The 14506-nt window shown below is 35.4% G+C and overlaps 1 protein-coding gene across 1 annotated transcript in view; it reads left to right on the top strand.

Annotated features, from left to right (window-relative positions):
- Positions 1–14506, top strand: part of disp3 (dispatched RND transporter family member 3) — an 87976-nt gene that overhangs the window by 38231 nt on the left and 35239 nt on the right. The window contains exons 8-9 of the mRNA XM_051117660.1: positions 9217–9305; positions 9603–9767. Coding sequence (XP_050973617.1) covers positions 9217–9305; positions 9603–9767 — 254 coding nt within the window. The remainder of the gene's footprint in view (positions 1–9216; positions 9306–9602; positions 9768–14506) is intronic.

Raw genomic sequence — 14506 nt, 5'->3', positions numbered from 1 at the left:
TTATCTGGCAAGTTTTCGGGTTTGATGTTTGCTCCTTTCTGTACTGACACTGTTAACATTTCTGGGATCTTGGTTCGAACTTCCACCACCATTAAAAATCTGGGTATAACTTTTGACTCCTATCTCTCTTTCCTACCTCACATTTCTTCGCTTACTAAATCTGCCTCTTTTCACCTCTGCAATATAGCTCGTTTACGTCCCTTCTTAAACATCAAGGATGCTGAGACACTGGTTCACGCCTTCATTACTTCTCGACTTGACTACTGTAATTCTCTTTTCTTTGGTCTACCAAACACAACATTAAATAAGCTCCAATACATCCAGAACTCTGCTGCTAGGGTCCTCACTTATTCAAAGAAATCCTCACACATCACTCCCATCCTACACAGACTTCATTGGCTACCCGTTCGCTTCCGCATTCAATACAAGATTCTCCTCATCACCTTCAAAACACTTCATGGTCTTGCCCACCCATATATTTCTGATCTCATTCATATTTACTCCCCAGTTCGCACACTACGTTCTGCAGACAATGGTCTACTGTTAATTCCTCGCTATAGATTAGCATCGTTCGGAGGACGAGCGTTTAGTATCTCTGCCCCTACATTTTGGAATTCTATTCCCAAACACATCCGTGACCTTTCTTTATTACAGGATTTCAAAACCCACCTTAAAACATGTCTTTTCTCTTCTTGTTTTCCAGATCTTTGAATATGTGATTGGATTTTTGCTATGGATTTCATGTTTATCTGTATTCTGTTTTTTTTTTTTTTGTCTCTTGTTATGTATAACTATTCTTGATATTGTAAAGCGACCTTGAGTTTCTGGAAAGGCGCTATATAAAATAAACGTATTGTTATTATTTATTATTTGAGTCATTTGTTCACCACATGACAGCCCCATAAGATGAACAAACGACTCGAAAAACTTGAAGACTCGAAACAGGTGAACTAATTCCAGTGCAGAACCTAATAGGATGATCACTCCCCGAGACGACTCGTTCTTCCGAGTCACATTTAAAGATTCGTTCAAAATGAAAGAATCGTTCAAGAACGACCCATCACTAATTCGTAGCATTGTGAACGCGCATCCCAGAGCCTGTGCTACATGAGCTGTTGTGCTTAAAAAGTATACAAATTTTTATTTTTCAAAACAAATGACCGATCATTTCGCTAGATAAGACCCTTCTTTCTCAGCTGGTATCGTTAAGAGCCCTCTGAAGCTGCATTTAAACTACATTTTGGAAGTTCAAAATCGGGCACCAATGAAGTCCATTATATGGAGAAAAAACCTGAAATGTTTTCCTCAAAAAACATAATTTCTTTACACCTGAAGACAGAAAACATCTTGGATGACAAGGGGGTGAGTAAATTATTTGTAAATTGTTGTTCTAGAAGTGGGTTCTCCTTTAATAAAGGCCAGTATTTTTGATAACAAGACTGCTGATGTCTATATTAAATGCATCTTCCCCTCAATTTTAGGCATTAATTATAGCCATTCAACATATTGCGTGTCTTCTCCACCAATTGAATGGGCCTGGTATAGAATCAGTAACTTTAACGTTAGCTACACTCTAAGAAACGCTGGGTTAAAACAACCCGATCCGGGTAATTTTGGTAACCCAATGCTGGGTCAAATATGGACAAACTATAATTAAAGTTAAATGTTTGACCCAACATGGTCAAATATTAAATGAAATGGTACTATTGCTGGCTTAAATTGAACCAAAAATAGGTTGGAAATTAAAAAGCAGACACAGAATTACTGGAGGCAACAGTATAATCCAAACATAAACATTTATTAATAAGCTAAAAAAAAAAAAAAAAAAAAAAGGACAAAAATGCAAGACAAATTAAATTACGCTGCATAGTTTTCAACTTTGCATACATTTAAACTCATTTAACAAGCATTTTGTAAATGTATATAACATTTAAAAGTTCTGTTTTAATTCAAGTGTATTAAACGGTTATCCTTTTTAACCAAAATAATGCAGATTCTCGTGCCGGTGTGTCGCTGAAATCTAAGCCGCCAATGGACTGCTATTCCTCGGGAAAACTGTGAACTTAAGACCGCCCCCTTGCGTTTCACTCGTAGCTAAAAGATAACATGACTGACTTCATAACTTGTCGATAAACAAACAGTACAGAGTTTTGAGAACATATTTTAAAATCTGAATTAATTAAACAGTATTATAATTAATTTATGTTATGCAAGGCAAGGTGGTTTCATCACGCGAGATGACCTTTGCTGACGCATTTAACTGACTGACGTCTTGTCTGTATGTTGTGTTGCATAAAATAAAATAATTTACAGCACAATAAAGATTTTATAGATGGAATAAAACGGATACAAACCTCAACTTCGCCTAAGAAGTCCACTAAGGACTCGCTGTCTCCTGAGGACAATGAAAAGCCAGTGCTTCGACTGTAAACCAACAGCTTGGTTAAAGTGCCCACAGTGGGTTATTTCGTCAGAGGGAGGGGTGTATAGTTTCAGCATTCAGTGAGATTGACCCAGCCACTAGCCCAACAACTGGGTTACACAAAAACTACCCAACACTGGAAAAATAACCCAACATAATGGTTGGGTTTAAAAAAACAACAACCTATTTAAAGTGTAATTTTAGCCAGAGATATCTTGCTGAAGCACAAGATGACATTAATGTTTGCTTGAGCAGATGAAAATTGTAACTTAATGAGAGTATGAAAACCAGAAAATGAACATTGAATAATAAAATCAATTCCAAATTCCACTGTCTATCCTCTTAGGATACCTGGAATCAGTGTTACAAGTACTCCAGGCATATCATTTTACCATTTTTTGTAGCATAAACACCATCAGACTGATGAGAGCTTTGGATCTTCCAGTGTTTCTCTAGGGCACTGAAACCTAGAGATGTCTGAGTTCAGCTCCCCGTGCAACTGATATTCAACTGCCACTGGCTTATCTGCATTTGAGAGGAAAGACTTACGATAGGTCAATTTTGGGAGATTGTGTTGGACATCTTTTTTGTTCTACAGAAGAAGAAATATCTTACAGATTTTTATAACAACATGAGGGGAATGACAGAATTTTCATTTTAGGGCAAACTACTGTATCCCTTTAAAGTAATAGTTCACAAAGAAATTCAAACGCTGTCGTCATTAACATCATCAAGTTGTTCTAAACGTGTGTGACTTTCTTTCTTTAATCAGACACAGAAATTTCAGTGTGCTGGTCACACTTTTCCATGCAGTTACATTCAATGAAGACTGAACCTTTCAAGATTAAAAAAAAAAACGATGCAAAAGAATCATAAATATATCATAAAAGCAGCCCAGATATGCATGCCTGATGAGAGAAGTAGCAATGCATGTTTCATGAATCAGTATTTTGAGTTGACTCTTGTTAATGAATCATCTGATTCAGTTCACAAAACTGGTCTCATCCTAGTGAAAAATAAATGTACTAAAATGTATTAAAAATACATTTATTTCATGCTAAGTACTGCAAATATATTTACATACCATGTATTTAAAAAATGACCCTGCAGTTGTACCTTTAGTATACTAAACTGGTATGTTTAAAGTCTGCTAAATTGGAACAACTAAGTTTGTACTTAATGCTTTAACTTTAATTGTGCAGAAGTGCTGAAGTCCAACTAAAGATATACTTAAGTGTATTTGATTGTGCAAAAGTGGAACTATTGAAAATATACTTCAGATGCACTTTAAATATTTTGCATTTTAAGACCAATATTATTGGAGGAGTTTATTTGCAAAAATGGATAACGGATAACATTTTTTAAAATCAAAAATCATGTTTTTATTATGTTGTCTTGTTTGAAGTTTTATTGTGTTTTATTGTGTTAGTTCACTGTTTGTTTGTTTGTTTGTTTGTTTTTTTTGTTTTTTAGTTACAGATAACCTAACCTAAGATTAACCCTCTGGTTGTGTTTGGGTCATATTGACTCGGAAAAGATTTTCTTTTAAAATGCTAGTTAATATTCGTATCGCATTGGACTCAAACTTACTGACTGTGTTCACACAGGGTATAAGTACTTCTCTGAATTGTTTTTTTCAAATTTTCATAATTTTTTGTGGGTTTTATTTCACCTAGTCACACTTGTGGTGTTCCCAGTCAAAAATGACCGGACTCCAAACAATTGCTTATAAATCTGTCATTATGCTATATTATCACTAAAGATTGAATTCATTCTTTTTGTCAATTTGTTTTCTTTCATTTAGGACTGGTTTTGTGTTTCTATTTGCATCTGATTAATCGTAGGCCTAATTTTTCTAAAATAAGGTACCTCGTTTTTTGACTGAAAAAATCATTTTTATGAATAATTTTCACAATATGAGATAAAAAAAATATGAAATTTTGCACTGTTCATCACACTAGTGTGCTTTAATGTTTAAACTGAAAGTTAGCTTTTAAATGCTTTTATTTTGTACAAATTGCAAAAAGTCACACTCAAAAATGACTCCAAACAACTGCTAATACACTTATTATGCTATATTATCGCCAAATATTGGATTCAATCTTTGTCAGCTTGTTTTCTTTCATTTAGGACTTTGTGTTTATATTTGCATCTAATTAATCGTATGCCTCATTTTTCTGAAAGAAGTGAAAAAATAATTTTTTATAGAAAGTCGACCGATATTGGATTTATACCGATAACTAGGTTGGACCACACTGGCCAATACCGATTAATCAACCAATAGCTTTTAAAATGGATACGGAAAATAAAAAGTGCTCTACTATTAAAAAAAAAAAAAAAAAAGTAGCCTACTGAACCATACTTTGTAAATGAATAAAAATATTAATATTAATTATATATTGATCATTACAGTTAGTTCATTGTTCATTAATGTTAACAAAAGCAACTAAACTTTTTAAAATATATCAGTAAATGCTGAAATTAGCAGACTCTAACAAGGAACAATACTTCTATTCTACAGCTTTTATCAATCTTAATATTACAAATGGACTCATATTGTAAAGTTTTACCATTACATCAACAATCAAGCTAAAGATGGCATCTTTAAATATCTACACAAAAGCCACAGTACTGAATACATACATATGGATTTTGTATACCTTCTCAATTTAACTGCTTCTATTCTAGAACATTTGTGGTGATCTAATCAAAATATAAAAATATGTTAGTCACACAACGGGCAAAAGTGCAGCACCGCCTCTAGAAGAACTCGGTCTACAAGACTTTATTTGATCACCAAACAGGCAAAACTATACTGCTGTGCTAACTCTAGTAATGCAGTATCTAGTCAACAAATTCATCGCTTAGTAATGACATGAAAACATGCACTACAGTATACTGTACACACCGTTTTGTTGTTGATGTTTTAAATCTGCCTTCGAAGTGTCCCGCTCTGTGCAGTGTCGCGTGTCTAAACAAACGGCACATGCTGTCAGTGATTTAATGAGATAAAAAAAATATAAAAATTTGCACTGTTTATCGCACTAGAGTGCATTGTTTAATCAGGAAGTTTTCTTTTAAATGCTTTTATTTTGTACGAAATTGCACAAAGTCACCCTCGTCAAAAATGGCCAGCCACTGAAAGTGAATGGGGAAGATCACAAAAAACAGGATCTTTATTTTGGAATTATTTTATTTTCTGAAAAGGGGCACAAAGTAACACTTATGTTGTTCCTGTTAAATCTGACCATTGTGATATAAAAGAAAGAACACATTAAGATTATTTACATTATAACATTTAATGGATCAACAAACCAAAACTGTTATATTTTAGTTATATATATCCTGCACACAATATCATGAAACAACAAGCTGAAGCTCTCTCTGTGCTAAAGCATTTATTTGTAAACTTTCGTGAGAACATGAAAGCCTCAAAACCTAGGCTAAAGACAAGGCAGTGTGAGCGTGTGATTGTGTGAAAGGTTTATCACAGAGAGAGTTATAAAAGCATATTGCTTCCAGTTCAAGGTAGGATGAAATAGGTATAATACTCATAATAGTGTGTGTGAGAGATAGCGTGAGTATACAAGCATCTATACACACACAGGTCCAAGGCCTTTATGTTTGCAAGCACAAAATTGTAAGGGATTTACAGAAGTCAATTTAGCTCAAAGGGAATCATTTAAGATTGAACAGAATCTCCGTTTTACAGCGGATCAATGAATCGGCCAGTGATTCATTGAGTGAGCCGTATAACATCAACTCTGTACTGGACACCAATATACAAAATATAGTGAAAACACTATTTATTAGCACGGTAACAAGGTCAGCAGTTTAAGACATTAATTTATAAGCACAAAACACAAGATACTTCTCTTTTCAATATGAATAGGAATTTATTGGAAAAACCTTAGACATATAAACTAATCTAACACATAGACGCGCAATCACACATTCATACAAGTTGCAGAAAGAGAGAAAATGAGGAAAGAATGAGTTTAGAAGAGTGAAAATATGAAATCCCAAGTTTATAGCAATATATGCAATTGCTTAGACCTGAACAACCATCAATCATTTAATTAACCCTCGCACTGAGTTTCTCAATGAGGCTATTAAACTTTATATCAAATGCACCAGTTCAGCTAGAATCTGGAGGTTTGTACTTGCGTTGCCTTTGTGTTAGAGGATTCCCTTCGATGACGTCGTTGCAGAAAGGGGCTTTCCCAAGGTTGCTGATTGGCTGGAAGTTCGTGGTCAAACTTTCGTTTAGAAGAGTGGCTGGCGTGCAAGCCAGGAAGCGTTCAAAGAACGCAAAAAGCAGTGGCAAAAATGATGGCAAAAAGCATGATAGCTATTAAAAAGACCAATAGCTAAAAGCGCTAAAAAGCAACAGCTAAAAGCATGACTAGAAGTGATGGTTAAAACCAATAGCTAAAATCAAAATTTTATGGTGTCCTGGGGTTTTAAACTCAGCTTTGGACACATCCCAAAATGGTGTCTTGACCAATTAGATGTTGTCTTAACTCGGGATATTGCTATGTTTCTCCTCCCAAAACATAAATCAGCATGTTATCTTATCAGTCACATGGTCAGAATTTTCCCGCTCTTGCAGAGTATAATTTGGCCATGATTTCTATAACATGAATACAATGCATTTGACAAAGAATTAATTGGTAGAAATGTTCAAAGCATGAATGTTCAAACTCATACATACCAAACATGAATATAAACCCTTAAGCTATTCAATAGTTATTAAAAGGACATACACAACGAGTGATTAGAACATAATAGACAAATGTGTGAGTAACATACATAGTAGGGAGTTATGCAATGGTCTGATGTTCATTCACAAGTCCTTTTAAGCATCATTTTGGTGCATATTTAGGTAAAAGGGACAGTCTCTCTGCCATTCTATGAACTAGGGGCATGTTCTGAGGAACAAAAGAATTCTGAAGGAATTTCAGTCTGGTTCTTGTCTTGGGTGGGGGAGCATCACCCAACAAAGTTTCCTCATGTGATGGTCCTGATGTGCTGTATCTTTGACCAATGGTCTTGGGTTTCTTGCCCCAAAATTGACAGTCTCCTTTCTGGGTTGGGATTATCAATAATTGTGTTCTTTTGTTTTAATGCTGCAAGTTGTTCACAGCTGTGAAAGTTAGTTGGTTAGGCTTACTTCAGGCTGGCTGGTGAGAGGGTATCCTGGACAGATTTATGAAGTGGTCCTGGGGCTTTTTGTGGAATTTGGCTCTTTGGTTTCAACCAAATGTTCTGATCGAATCTTCCATTTGTCTGATTCGCTCTGATACCCTACAAAATGCTCCTGAACACTAGTTGTTTTTCTTACTTTCATTCTTTCCCATTCACTTTCAATGGCCAGACATTTTTGACAAGTGTAACTTTGTGCAATTTTGTACAGTTTTGCCTACTTTCAGATAAATAAGGCCTATGATTAATCGGATGCAAATATAAACATAAAGCCAGTCCTAAACGAAAGAAAACAAATTGACAAAAAGATTGAATCCAGTATTTGGTGATAATATACCATAATGAGAGATTTATAAGCAATTGTTTGGAGTCCGGTTATTTTTGACTGGGAACACCACAAGTGACTTTGTGCAATTCTGTACAGTTTTGCCTACTTTCGGATAAATGAGGCCTACGATTAATCCGATTCAAATAGAAACACAAAACCAGTCCTAAATGAAAGAAAACAAGTTGACAAAAAGAATGAATCTAATCTTTAGTGATAATATAGCATAATGACAGATGTAAAAGCAATTGTTTGGATTCTGGTCATTTTTGACCGGGAACACCACAAGTGTAACAGGAATCCAAACACAACCAGAGGGTTAATTGAAATGCCCAATGAAAAAACATGATTTTTGAAAATTGTTATTAAAATTGAGTTATCTGTTTTTGCAAATGAACTCTTCATTTAAAGATCATACAATCATCAATAATGACATTAAACCTTATTTTAAGCTTCATATTAAGAAATGTGCATTGTGGACAAATAGTACTCCAAATAAATAAATAGATTTGAACTATGCTTAATATAAAATACATGCATTTTAACTCTATTAATTTTTTACTAGGGCAATGATTTGTTCATGAACCAGACTGATTCAGTTCTCAAATTCACTGACTGAGTGATCCATTCACAGCAGTTTTCGAGTTAATTAACAGGGAAGGGAAACATTATTAGTGAATAATGTGCTAAATGGTAACAATTTAGAATAGGGAACATTATTCTCTATACTTATTCTCACTTTAAGCTATTGCACAAGTCAGATGAACCACTTTTAAGATTCCTTTGCATTGCTTTTGAAGCTTTAAAGCTTCAGTCCTATTAATTGCAATTGCATGGAAATAAGTGACAAGCACAGTCTTCAAAATATCTTCTTTTGTGCTCCACAGTAGATAAAAAGTCATACAGTTTTGGAATGACATTTAAAGTGAGTAAATGATGACAGAACTTTTACTTTTATCATGCCGTTGCAAACCTGTAAGACTTTCTTATTTTCCTTTCAATGTGCTGGTCGCTCTTTTCCATGCAGTTACACTAAAACCGAACCTTTTAAGATGAAAAAATTATGGAAAAGAACCATAAATGTATCATAAAAGCAGTCCGGATATGACCGATGAGAGAATTAGTGATATTTGTTTCCTGAATCCTTATACTGATTTGTATCTTTTTAATGAATTGTTGCCAGTCACCCATTTTCATGTAATTACATTGATGTTTGAATACAATACAAGCATTTTTGTGTGAATTTTCCCTTTAACCCTAACAGGTGGAGCACTCTTACTAAACTGTCTGCCAGTCCCAGTCCCCTCTCAGATGATGATGATGTTGCTCTAATAACGGTAGAATTGGAACCAGGTAATAATAAATGTCATTTCAGAGACGAATGCTATTTCATTTTGATAAACATCATAAAGACAGTTTGGAATATTGGAGCATCTGGAATACTGTGCACCGATGACTCATTCACGATAAGACCATGAATATGAATTAAGGAAGTAAACAGGCTCTGTTGATTTCATGTTGATTTAAAAAGTGCATTATCTCAGATTATCATCACATTGGGCTACTGATTCACACCTTGTGTTGTTGATCTTTGTCCAGGTTGCTGAATCAGCTGTTGAGTCACTCTGTGCGTTGTTGATTTCTGTGCAGGTGTGTATGAGTCTGAATCGGATGCGGCGCTGCTGTCGCTCTCGGCTGAAGCTCCTTCGGCCGCGTCCACTGAGGGCAGCGTAGGGGTGGTCAGCGCTCACCTTCAGAGGCTCCTGAGACACTGGGTGGCAGAGCCTGTAGTGGAGAAACGGAAAACCATTATAGGTGAGCAATGCTTTTCATGTTTAGGAATATTTAGAGGTTTCTCTCCAAAGACGTGTTGTGCTTTCATAATGCTCACATTAGTTAAGCATCTTTATTCATTTGCTCTCAGCTGCAGACAATGCACTCACAGGCCGCCCACAGAGCATTCGCTTTCTGTCTGATGTATGTCACGCACAAATCTACCAAGAGCTGCCTGAAACCCTTCACTCTGATGCACTGGTTTCGAAGTTACTTTCTGGAGTTGTGCATAAATTTTTCTCAGTTCGTGTGGACCCAAAGTTATATCAAATTATGGTACAAAGTTAAGGTAATTTAGGTGATTTGCCAGTGTTTGTGAGTTTCATGTAAAACGTTAATTATCATGTAAGAGTGTGCATAGCTAAAGTACAATATGTCCAATTTTAGATTTACTCTGCCTGAAACTACCACATAAAAGAAAGGTAGCACACTTAAGTATACTTTTACCAAAACCATTTATTACAGAAACAACGTACTTTAAAAGAACACACTGAAGTGGGAACTGAATGTAATGTTTTTGGACTTAACTGCATGTTATTTAGAATTAAATGAAAATGTATTTTACTTTAAAGCAATATTAAATGCAATATTATATGTAAATATATTTCCATATATTTGTAAATGCACATTTGTAATGATGAAGCTGCATTTTTTTTCATTTAAAATATATTAACAATAAATGTAAAAGTACTTTACATGTGCTTTATGATGTTAGTCAACACATCAAAATACACTACCAGTCGAAAGTGTTTAATAAAATTAAGATTTTAAATGTTTTTTTAAGGACCCTGTATTTATTTGATCTAAAGTACAGCAAAAGCAGTACAATTCTGAAATATTTTTACTATGAAGAATAATATATTATTATATATAATATTTTTACTATAAAGTTTTCTATTTGAATATATTTGTAAATGTAATTTATTCTTGTGATTTCAACACTGAATTTTTAGCATCATTACTCCAGTCACATGATCCTTCAGAAATCATTCTGATATTCCGCTCTAATATTTGCTGTTCAGAAATATTTATTTTCATTATTATTATGTTGAAAACAGCTGAGCAGATTTTTTTCAGGTTTCTTTGATGAATAGAAAGTTTAGAAGAACAGCATTTATCTGAAATATTTTTGTAACATTATAAGAATGATTTCTGAAGGATTTTTTTTCCTTTGCTGTATTTTAGATCAAATAAATGCAGGCATGGTCAACTGAAGAGACTTCTTTAAAAGAAAAACATAAAAAACCTTACTGTTCAAAAACTTTTGACCGTTAGTGTCAACAAAAAAAATTTAAGCGCAACAAACAAATTATTGAAATATAATGATTTAAAATATACTTCAAAGTAAAAATTTTAATTTGACATTATTACTGGGTGTCATAAAAGTGTCTTTTTAAGTGCACTTATGTGGCTTTTCATTTTGTTTTGTTTTGTATTATTTATTAATATTATATTCTCTATATTTTTTTTTTTCGTAATTACCTTTTAATATTTGAATATATTTAAAAAACCTTTTAATATATGTACATTACAAGTGCACATTCAGTACAGTTAACTGCACTTCTTTTTCACAAGGGTGTTTGACATTTCCTAAATGGACAAAATTATGTGAACCAGACTATGATTATGTTAGAAAAATACTAAATATACTATCATTCTTCTCTTTGCTACAACATGCATACTCTATATAGAGTATATATAATATGCATGCATGTATGTATGTATGCATAGTATAGTGCAAATTTTCTAAATGCATGGAATAACTGGGTGACCTACTACACTTTCCAGAGTGTGCAGTGTACAACCAAGCTACTGCATGGGATATCGTATCCCACAGTCTAATGCGCTTGACATGACCTTCCATTTCCAGAGTGATGGATGAACCAGTAATATCAGCCACAATCTCTTTCATCACTCAGTATTTGACAAGAATGCCAAGTGTGGAGATATTTTTATATAAAATTAGTGCAAAATAACTAGACACCACTGTCAACAATGCTGCATATTATTGTTTGACATATTTACATGGAATAAGGCCTATAATGAGTTGCTTACTATTTAACAGTAACAGTTTGTAATATGCAGTATAAAGAACATAATGTGCAGTATTCTGTAATTGGTGAAGTAATGCTTCATTCTCAACACAGTCTAAAGATATGTTTAGAATGATCTGCCAACATTCTGCTTGCTGTATACAGCACTGCTCTTATAATGCAACTCCGAAATAAACATTAAATGTTTTTAATATATTACGGTCTTGTATAAAAACATTTTTGTTTAGTGATTGTCAAGCTCATTGCATTGTTGGATACAGTGCTCATGGGGTGTGCTATGGTTGTATACTACATATATTTGGCAAATTTAGTACATCAACCATTCTGTGCATACTATGCAAAAATAACATTGTCAGTATTCTGTAAAAAAAAAATAAAAATCATTAATAATAATAATAAAAACATTATTGTTAACTAAAACTAGAACTAATATTTTTTGTCTAAATAATTGCACTGAAATATATTTTTAAAAATATACCGTTATACCTTCATAAGAACTAAAGAATGGCTGACAAAATAATGCTTACAAATGTATAAAGGTCTGATAAATGATTATCTGAAAATGAACAAAGAGTAAGATAGTGAACTCATGCAAGTCAGATTTGGATTTTTCTGCTAATGTACACACAATTTGTGCAAGAGTAAGATGAAAATTTCCTGGCTGTTTTGTTTCAGACTCTTTGTATTTTGTTTTTTTAGTCTCAAGGTCAGTCTATTCACAGTTCAAACAAAGGAGCTATGAACCGCATCCCTTATGTGCCTGCAACAATGCAATTAAGCTTGTATTAGCATGGTGGAGCATAGCAAGAAATTTCCACAAACGCCTATTGTGTAAATGCATATTTATGCAGTTGTATGCATGTCAATAAGCTAAATTAGAGCCAGGTTTCTCCCAGGCCACCACTGCTCTTTCCTCTTATTAGGTGAGCAGCCTGAGCAGTGTTGATACAATGGTGCTATAATTATAGACTTTGAGACAGTAACAATACAGTCATGCATAATGTAGCAGGTTGCATTTAACCCTTGTGCTGAAAATCCTTTAACTAATTTAGTGTTCCTGGTGAAACATGACCAGTGTTTGAAAAATGTATTGTAAATCTCACAATATTCTTTGTCATCACCAAATACTGGATTTAGCCTTTTTAAAAACTTGTTTTCAAATAGCATGGGTTTTGTATTTCTTTTTGGAACTGACTGATCATAGGTCTCATTGATCTGAGCTTACACCAGGGCTGGGCAACTTCAGTCCTGGAGGGCCACCGTCCTGCAGAGTTCAGCCCCAACCCTAATTAAACACACCTAACAGAGCTAATCAATGTCTTCAAGATCACTAGAAAGCTACAGGCAGGTGTTTAATTAGGGTTGGAGCTAAACTCTGCAGGACAGAGGCCCACCAAGACCAAAGTTGCCCAGCCCTGGCTTACATTATATAGATTAATGGACTGGGACACCTGACCATTAGGGACCACCAACAGGGACTGTAATGGCCTCACAATCTAAATACATAGGCATTAATTTGGAGTTGGTCCCACCTTTGCAGCTATAACAGTTTCCACAATTCTAGGAAAAGTTTTGCCATTCACCCAGGAGAGCATTTGTGAGGTCAGGCACTGATGTTGGAGGACAAAGCCTGGCTCACAGTTTCCATTCCAGTTCTTCCCAAACATGTTTGATGGGGTTGAGGTCAGGGCTCTGTGTGAGCCAGTCAAGTTCTTCCACACTAAAGTCATCCAACGGTGTCTTGCTTTGTGTACTGGGGCACAGTCAAGTTAGAATAGAAAAGTGTCTTTCCCAAACTGTTTTCACAAAATTGGAAGAATAGCATTATCTGAAATGTCCTGATATGCTGAAGCTTAAGATTTTCCTACAATGGAAGTAAGGGCGCACTAACAAGGACACAAAAAAACGCAGCCTCTAGTGATCCTCTTAAGATCAGGGGAGTGAGGTTTACCTGCACAGCTATTACCAGCTGACCACTGTTACATTCAACCTCCTAGTGTGCCCTAAATCTCACTCTCATCTGAATCATGGCAGCAATGTAAGCCCTCTGTTTCTAACCGGCCTGCCTTGTTCTTGTTCCAAGTGGGGCTCGAACCCGGGTCGCTGGCAAGGGAGGCATGTGAACTAACAGGGGTACTAAAAATCACAGCCTCTTGCACCAGTCACTAATGCGGCTCTTGAGATCAAGGGAGTGAGGTTTACCTGCACAGCTATTACCAGCTGACCTCCGTTACATTTACCCCCTAAGACCTCACTCCCACCCGGGTCATGGCACCAATGTATCCCCTCTGGTCATAACCGGCCCGCTTTATTCCGAGTAGGACTTGTATCTGGCTTATTGGCGAGGGAGGTGGGCACACTAACAGGGATGCTAAAAATTGCATCCTCTAGCATGCCTGTAGAGATTGGGGGAGTAAATTTTACCTGCACAGCTATTACCACCAGCTGGCTTCCATTACACTCACCCCCCTAAAGCTCAATCGCATCCGGGTCACAACACCAGTGTAACCCCTCTGGTCCTAACCACCCTGCCGCGTTACCTGCACAGCTCTTATTAGCTGTCCTCCGTTACACTCACCCCCCTAAGACCTCACTCCTAGATCGCAGCCTCTAGCACACCTCTTGAGATTAGGGGAGTAAAGTTTACCTGCACAGCTATCACCAACT

The sequence above is a fragment of the Labeo rohita genome, chromosome 8, assembly GCF_022985175.1.
Source record: "Labeo rohita strain BAU-BD-2019 chromosome 8, IGBB_LRoh.1.0, whole genome shotgun sequence".
Classification (NCBI taxonomy): Eukaryota; Metazoa; Chordata; class Actinopteri; order Cypriniformes; family Cyprinidae; genus Labeo; species Labeo rohita.
This window is presented reverse-complemented; position numbering and strand designations above follow the sequence as displayed.